Source organism: Astatotilapia calliptera, chromosome 7 (genome assembly GCF_964374335.1).
Source record: "Astatotilapia calliptera chromosome 7, fAstCal68.1, whole genome shotgun sequence".
NCBI lineage: Eukaryota > Metazoa > Chordata > Actinopteri > Cichliformes > Cichlidae > Astatotilapia > Astatotilapia calliptera.
Window position 1 is genome coordinate 66981120 of NC_137428.1, and position 8225 is coordinate 66989344.

Consider the following 8225-nt stretch of genomic DNA (forward strand, 5'->3'; position numbering starts at 1 on the left):
AGTGGCTACTGTTGCTGCTTCTTGTTTGGCTGAACGTGTGGAGTATCATTTGCTGGGAAACAGCTGCACCGACTGCCGGTACAGGATGTCGAGCAGCTGAATGGTGACATTGTACACACACACACATTGTTGTCAATCTAGTTTCCATTTCTGTGCTGCGTGTCAGTTGTCTTCTGCAAATTGTTTTTTCATTTCATTCATTTGGATGCTAAGCATAAAAGAGGCCTCGCAGCAGAATGTATAAAGTAGGTTTTCCATGTGTGGGGAAGTAGTGCAGCATCTACCTCTCGGGAGTAGTGGTGATTTACTTTTCTGCTCCTCCTATTGCTCTGTTGCTCCTCGTTACTGTGCCCCTTTGCTTTACTCACACTTCCTCTCAGCTCTCAGTCAGCAACCTAATAAGACAGCAGGAAGTTTGTGCATCTCTACTGGTTTATTTTTAACTCTCACACTCATGTGCAAAAGCTCTCTGCTTGCTGTTGTGCACCACACTCTGTCAATATGTCACCTTGAGGAGGTATGGACCAGCCTACTCTAAATTTCTTTTTTTTTCCCCTCCCTTATTTTCTTATTCTGGGAAGGTTTGTTAGTTAGCCCTTTATACACTCTTACCCAGACTGAGCCACTTCCTCCTTTGCTTTTTCTTCTGTTCCTCCAGCAACACAGAAAACAAGAGAGACAGCTCACCGCTCAAACACATCAACAAGTCTGCCAACTGCAGTCCAGCTCACCGTGCATGTCCAAAGACGGAGACCAGCAGGAACACCTCTGCGGCGGCCACGACACAAGATGCCAACAGGCAAGCAGCGAACGGGGTGCTAGTGCAGATGGACAAGGACAACGAGAACGAGAAGGAGGATACAGAGGAGAATCATGAAAGTGTGAGGACAGAGACTGCTGAGCTTGTAAATGGAGATATGGGGAGCTCGGAACAGAGCGATGATCATTCGCCTTCACACGTGGACAGGACTGGTAACGAGACTGAGAATGAGGAGACTGATGCTAAGACAGAAGGCGAGCACAAGAATGAAGAAGGGAGCACAGACCACAAGGTACGTATTGAGTTTAAGCATTTGCTTTGTGCTCCTGGGACCCAAGTGTTGCGCATTTCTACCTGCTATGTAATACATTAAAGCTGCCTTGCTGCACTGACTCATCTCTGATAGACAAACTCTCAGCATTTATTTATTTTCTCAGCTTTCAGTATGATTAAATCATGTGAACTACTTCATCTCTGGGTGACTGTAACGTTGTAAGGATAGAGTTACAGGGGAAGTGTATGCATTTCTTTCAGCACTTTGTGCGTGTGTGTGTGTCTCAGTGGGGTATTTTTCTGTGAAGGGCAAACAGATGTCAACATTTAAGCAGCTGACTCCGTGCTTCAGTAATCTCTCCCATGGGAACCCATTTTGCCTGCTGTTGTCTGGTGATTATAGATATCTCAGGTTCAGATCAATCTCAGTCTTCACAGTGACAAAGACAGCTGGGTAATCTCGCGTTGTGGGAAAGGAAAAGCCTCTCTGCTGTGCAAAAGATATTCATCACTGCTACAAGTCCTACCATTTAAAAACGAACTAAATAAAAGTCAGAAACATATTTTAAGTGATGTCTTCTAGTTTCTTCCGTACTCTTGAAGCAACAAGTGCAAATAAACCCAGACTAACATTGTACTTATTTTACTTGTTACAGTGATTCATTTTACAAACATTACCCACAATTCAGATTTGGTTTTGTTGCGTTAATAGCTGCTAATGGAGCTACAGTTTGACGTGACCTGTGACAGGGAAGTGACAGGTGTTTTAACAAGCTCCTGTTGATTTAGAGGAAGTCCTGCCATTGTTAATGCTGCTCTGCTGTCATGACTCACCGGGACACTTAATGGGACTGGTATTTGGGTGGATAAATTCAATGTAGTTTCTGTTCAAACCATTCAAAGCAAAAGCATTACAATGGCAAAATGGGCCACAGACCACAAGTTGAATACTTAGTCTGCAATATACGTTTCTGCTAAACAAACTGAATTCATGTTTTGTGAGTGATGCAAATAACAAGTTGTAACTTTGAGCCGCCAAGTTTTTTCCAAGGCAGGAGAAGTGCGATCTTTAGAAATAGAATGTAAACTGTTAATCTGAAAGTGTAAAACATAGCTGTTGTGTTTTAAAGTTAAAGTAGCATATTTACAGAAGCCTACCCAAGTACTGTACTATACTGTATAGGTACTGTACTTTCGAGTAAAGTGATTACTGCTGGTCAGAACGTGCAATTTAATGGTGTGTGTGTGTATATATATATATATATATATATATATATACATACGAGACATATATACATATATATATATATATATATTTATTTATTTATTTATTAGGGGTGCAACGATACACAAAATTCACGGTTCGGTTCAATACTTTGGTGTCACGGTTCGATATTTTTTCGATACAAAAAGAAATTTTCATGCCTTTTTAATTTGTCATTTATTAAAATTATAAGTATATATATTAACTCAAAAGTACAGTTTTTAAATTTAATGTTGCTGAAACAACAAAGGGATAAAATAATAAATCTATCTGATTGAGAAATCGCTCATGTTTGGAAAAGAGAGTTTATTACAGAGAAATGGCTCTTTCCAAAATAAAAGCTCTACTATACGCTTCTTCTGGGCTATATTCTCAGCAGCACATTAAACATATCAGGTCCCCATAAGGAGAATCCTGTGCTAACGGCTGTCTAAATGACTCGGGTAAAGTTTGTAGCATGCTGCTTGTTGTTTTTGTCTGCTTCCACTTGTCTTTGCACTAGGATGATGTCGGAGTAAATGTGCAGTCATATTCGTTGTGTTCCCACTAGTGCTGTCAGCGTTAATCTGAAATGACGTTAACGCCACAACACGGCAAATCTCCGTTAACGAGCTACCGCGGATCACCCCGTGCATGGGGCTGGACGGCCAACACGTTAACGAGCTAACTGCGCTAACACACTAGCTCCCACCCATGTAATTGAGCATTGCGTGGCACATCCGACATACTGTTTTACTTTAGTCCATGACGCGCTTACCTTCAGGGTCATACGTCACATGAAAACCAAAATAGTTCCAAAGGCCAGATCTGAATGAGGGTGGGGGAGGTCCATGTTGCAAGGAGAGCTTAACTTCTGTCTCGCTAGCTTGCGCTGCACTCAGTGAATCTCCGTTCGATTACTCCGCCTAGGCTGCACTGTCGAGCGCAGATCAACTGAGTGCTCCACACAGACAGCATCGTCAGAAGGAAAGTTGATAAAATAAATTAAAAATGTTGTATTGTTCGATACTTATGGGTACCGAACCGAAAGCACTGTATCGAACGGTTCAATATCGATACGAGTATCGTTGCACCCCTAATATTAATATATATATATATATATATATATATATATATATGTCTCGATCCGAGTGATTCTACTGGCCAGTGCACTTTGCTATCTATAATGTCTTTTTATTGTGAAAGTTGTATTTTTGGGAAACAAAGAACTTGATAAAAAAAAAAACAATGATCGGCATGTGGATGCATTAATAATGAGTGTACCTAAAGTTTGTTCTGGAACCTTTCAGGTGAGCGTCAGTGTGCTATTGTCACGGCTTCATGGCTTTACTAACCACTCGCCTGAGGCTTAGTTTTATACAGACGTGTAACTTTGTTGGATTTGGTGTCGTTTCCCTTCTTCCACATTTTCATTTCCCATTCGAAGGTCCTCGAGCACCACATCAGTTCACTGTTAGCGTCATGTTAATGAAACACACACAGGTGCTGCTTGCCGGTGTGTGTAACAACAGCAAAGCTGTGCTGAATACAAGGCTGCAGTGAACAGCAGTGCGTTGAACCCACATTGGTAGATGTACAGCTATAAACGTTGTCTCGCTCACTGGTCACACAGTTCTTGTAGTTTCAATTCAGTTGTGAACGAAATCTTGCAAAGGGAACTAGCAAAGGGACGGGAAGCTACGCTTTCAAAAAAAGATGTGGGAATTGACAAAGCCATTGTTAGAGAAGTATCAGACGCTGTTAAGTTGCCAGTAAATGATGTGACTCTGTATGTGTTCGTCTCTCAGCAGAATAGCACTTTCACACATTAGTAACTGAATAATTCCCAGAATAATCTCAGTTCAATTTTACTGCAAATCGGCATGCAGGTACTTTACATGGCAATGGCAAGACTTTCATGTGCTATAGCCAGAAATGCACGAATTCACATGTGTGTGTGTGTGTGTTCTCTCTTTTCAGGAGACAAACGAACAGAAACTATTTAAAATCGCCAGCGAGCTCTTGCACACAGAGAAGGCTTACGTGGCTCGACTGAACCTGCTGGACCAGGTGAGGAACCCAGCGAGAGGCCACTTCTGTTTTCTTGACCATTTTCCATTGTAAAAGGTTTAACATTGCGCAGAACAGAAACCCTAATTTGTAGCCACTGTATATGTCTCTTCAGGAGTTTTGTGCTAAGCTAATGGAGGAGGCCAATAAGGGAACATTCCCTGTGGACGTAGTAAAGAACATCTTCTCCAATATCTCCTCCATCCACGCCTTTCACAGCCAGTTTCTGCTTCCCGACCTGGAGAAACGGATGGGAGAATGGTGAGATTCAGCTACTCGAACTAGTGCTCATACATGTGCTGATGCAGCTGCTTGTACCGCTGCGCTGATGATGCATGAGGTCAAGATCAGCAGTTTTGGAGCTATTTTAATACATGTACACGTACAAGGAATAAAAATGGACGGTTCAGCCAGTGCAAACTGTCTTTGTACTAAATTAGATCTTTTACTTTTACAACCCCACCCACATCTTTCCTGCAGGGACTCTAAACCTCGCATTGGGGACATCCTGCAGAAACTCACACCCTTCCTCAAAATGTATGCAGAATATGTGAAGAATTTCGACAAAGCCATGGAGTTGCTGAAGCAGTGGACAGACCGTTCACCTCAGTTTAAGGCTATAATTCAGGAGATACAGGTATGCACTGTGTAACAGAGTCCAGTAAAGGAAAAAATGCATTTTCATACCGTGTTGTGGCTTTTATGCTTAAGCGTCTGTTGTGTTACGAAGCATTTGTATGATAAAGGAAAATCAAAGCTTTCTTGTTCTGTCTGGACAGAGTCAAGAGATCTGTGGGTGTCTAACGCTTCAGCATCACATGTTGGAGCCAGTGCAGCGCGTCCCTCGATATGAGATGTTGCTTAAAGACTACCTGAAGAAGCTGCCTCAGGACGACCCCGATCGAAGAGATGCAGAAAGTAAGTAGGAACGGCACCTGAACGCTGCACAGTGAGGAATCGGGTTCATTTCACTGAGGGTGTCTAAAATTATTCTGTTAAGTTTCTGGATTATCTGCCCTTTTTTTCAGGATCATTAGAGATTATTGGAACAGCAGCTACTCACTCCAACAGTGCCATAAGAAAGTCTGTAAGTAAAGATTGGCTTTAGCCAGCTGATACAGATCCTCTCTAACAGTTTCTCATTTACTAAGATGAACATAACTTCATCTTTTAGGAAAATCTAAAGAAACTGCTGGAAATTTACGAGATGCTGGGTGAAGAGGAGGACATTGTTAATCCTTCCAACGAGTTCATCAAAGAGGGCCACATCTTGAAGCTGGCGGCCAGGAACACGTCAGCAATGGAGCGATACCTCTTCCTGGTGAGAGAAACACCTTCTTGTATAATGAAGGACACTGCGGGGAAATATGCTGAGGCGAGACTTTGCCCGCATCAGTCAATTGAAACAAGTGAATCATTTCTTGCTAGGACCACCTCTGTGTAAGGATACATCAGAGGCACATGAAGAAGTCTCTCAATTACTGAGATTGCCAGATGATGTGATTAACTTGTGTCTGTTTCTAATTAGCTGAACATAGAATGTGCCCCGTGTGCGTGATTCGGGTTACCTGCAGAGTTTTAGGTTTTCACCCTCAGGAAGGAAACTGTGCCCAGAAATCTAAACTACAATAGTGCTGATGCATCCAGCTTACATGGTTGCATAACTCAACTGCAAAGTGGTTTTTCCCCCTTTTCTCCTAGTTCAACAATATGCTGTTATACTGCGTCCCGAAATTCAGCCTGGGAGGTCCTAAATATACGGTGAGGACTCGAATCGGCATCGATGGGATGAAGGTCCTGGAAACAATCAATGAGGACTACCCTCATACCTTCCAAGTGTCTGGGAAGGAGAGGACACTTGAACTCCAGGCCAGGTACTCTTTTTCGAGCATTAACACACAATATGCAAAAGTTAAATTCTCCATTCAGCACCCAAGTGTTAAGCACTCTGTTAAAAGTGCAAAAACAATGTTATATGTATGAAACGGCTGCTAAATGACTACACCCGGTGTTCATTTTCAGATCCTGTAAATCAGTGGCTCTCAGCCCTTTTGCTGTTGTGTGACAGATTAATTTGAACGCATCCTTGTCTTTTATGTGTTAAACTGAATTCTGTTTCTGTTTTCTCCACCTCATCAGCTCAGAGCAAGACAAGGCTGACTGGATCAAGGTACGTAATTTCCAGGTGATTTTCCTATTTAACTCTTCGTTTTTTCAAACAAATTTAAAGTGACACCCCCTGTCGTGCTTATTCTTTTCCAGGCTTTCCAGGCGATCATCGAGATCTTCCAGCAGAAAAACGAGTCATTCAAGAATGCACTAAAAGACATGGACGAAGTGTCGGTCAGTGTTGGATCAAATTGCACAGAGTTGAATTGCCCACACATGTCTGTGCTGCCACAGTGAGTGGGCTTTTTTTCTTTTAATGGCAGAAAGCTGAGCTGGGAAAGCGCGCGCCACGCTGGATCCGTGACAACGAAGTGACAATGTGTATGAAGTGTAAGGAGTCTTTCAATGCTATTACACGTCGGAGACACCACTGCAGAGCCTGCGGCTACGTGAGTAATGTTTCTGTTGTGGGTGCCATGCATGTGTATGCACACTACAGGGTAGACAGGTTAGACCAGGGGTGGGCAATCTCAGTCCACGAGGGCCGGTGTCCTGCAGGTTTTAGATCTCACCTTGGGTCAACACACCTGAATCACATGATTAGTTCGTTACCAGGCCTCTGGAGAACTTCGGGACATGTTGAGGAGCTGATTTAGCCATTTAAATCAGCTGCGTTGGTTCAAGGACACATCTAAAACCTGCAGGGACACCGGCCCTCATGGACTGAGATTGCCCACCCCTGGGTTAGACCCCATTAGTTGAATTGGGAATACCCAGATACCGCCTATGTGATGTTTTATTCCACCAAATATGTCGAATGATGATTTAATGACGTTTTAAACCACAAAATGTGTGGATCACCCCTCTGAATCTTTGAATTCAGGTGTTTTCAGTCCTGTTGCCATAAGTGTATCGAATCAAACGCTCAGCCACAAAAATCTGTGAACAAATGAGTTGCTCTAAAAACTCACAGAATAGAGTGTTGAGCAATATAGGGAGTAAAAGCTGCTGCCGCTCTGCTAACTCAGTGACTGCAGAGTTCCAAACCTCCTCTCCTCCTCTCTCCTCTCCTCCTCTTGCTAAATTGTTATCATCATTGATAACAATATTGCTGCCTGTCTCTTACAGGTGGTGTGCTGGAAATGCTCAGACTATAAAGCGCCGCTTGAATACGATGGCAACAAAATGAACAAAGTGTGCAAGGACTGCCACTGCATCCTGACTGGAGAGGCGATAGCGGAGGGCAAGAAAAAGGGCATTCTCGAGGTGACTTTTCAGTGAATAAACCTGATGTTGTCTAATGCAAACCCTCATTTATATCAGCGAAGATAAGATGAATAACAAAAACAACAAAAACAAGACATTTCAGTGAAACAGCTTCAACAATTTTAAAATTCTAAGCTTGTTGAAGGGTGAATATATTGTATGGCTGATGGATTAGACTACAATAGTTGTAGCTAACTTACTTAAAACAAGTGACTGTGCACTTGAAAGTTAAAGTGGTAATGCGAGTAAACCGTCATGTGACAGAAATAACATCAGCTGGCGTTCCTGTTTTGTTTTTTTCTTTTGCTGATCTGTGCGCATTTTTGCAGATTGAAGCCGGTCAGTTTGCAGACAGCAGCATCATGTGTGGCTTCCTGCAGCACTCTGAGAAGAGCAAAATTTGGCAGAAGTGTTGGTGTGTCATCCCTGAGAAGGAGAGTCTGGTGCTTTACCTCTATGGAGCTCCACAGGTAAAACAACTACTTCAAGCCAAAAATATGATTG

At 42.6% G+C, this 8225-nt stretch overlaps 1 protein-coding gene across 9 annotated transcripts in view; it reads left to right on the plus strand.

Annotated features, from left to right (window-relative positions):
- The window catches only part of fgd4a (FYVE, RhoGEF and PH domain containing 4a), a 54958-nt gene that overhangs the window by 43853 nt on the left and 2880 nt on the right, over positions 1–8225 (plus strand). For all 9 annotated transcript variants that reach the window (XM_026176657.2, XM_026176661.2, XM_026176659.2 and 6 more), the window contains 13 exons: positions 659–1052; positions 4257–4346; positions 4462–4607; positions 4827–4983; positions 5126–5264; positions 5375–5433; positions 5521–5667; positions 6048–6220; positions 6486–6516; positions 6609–6689; positions 6779–6904; positions 7584–7721; positions 8051–8191. In XM_026176657.2, coding sequence (XP_026032442.2) covers positions 659–1052; positions 4257–4346; positions 4462–4607; positions 4827–4983; positions 5126–5264; positions 5375–5433; positions 5521–5667; positions 6048–6220; positions 6486–6516; positions 6609–6689; positions 6779–6904; positions 7584–7721; positions 8051–8191 — 1822 coding nt within the window. The remainder of the gene's footprint in view (positions 1–658; positions 1053–4256; positions 4347–4461; positions 4608–4826; positions 4984–5125; positions 5265–5374; positions 5434–5520; positions 5668–6047; positions 6221–6485; positions 6517–6608; positions 6690–6778; positions 6905–7583; positions 7722–8050; positions 8192–8225) is intronic.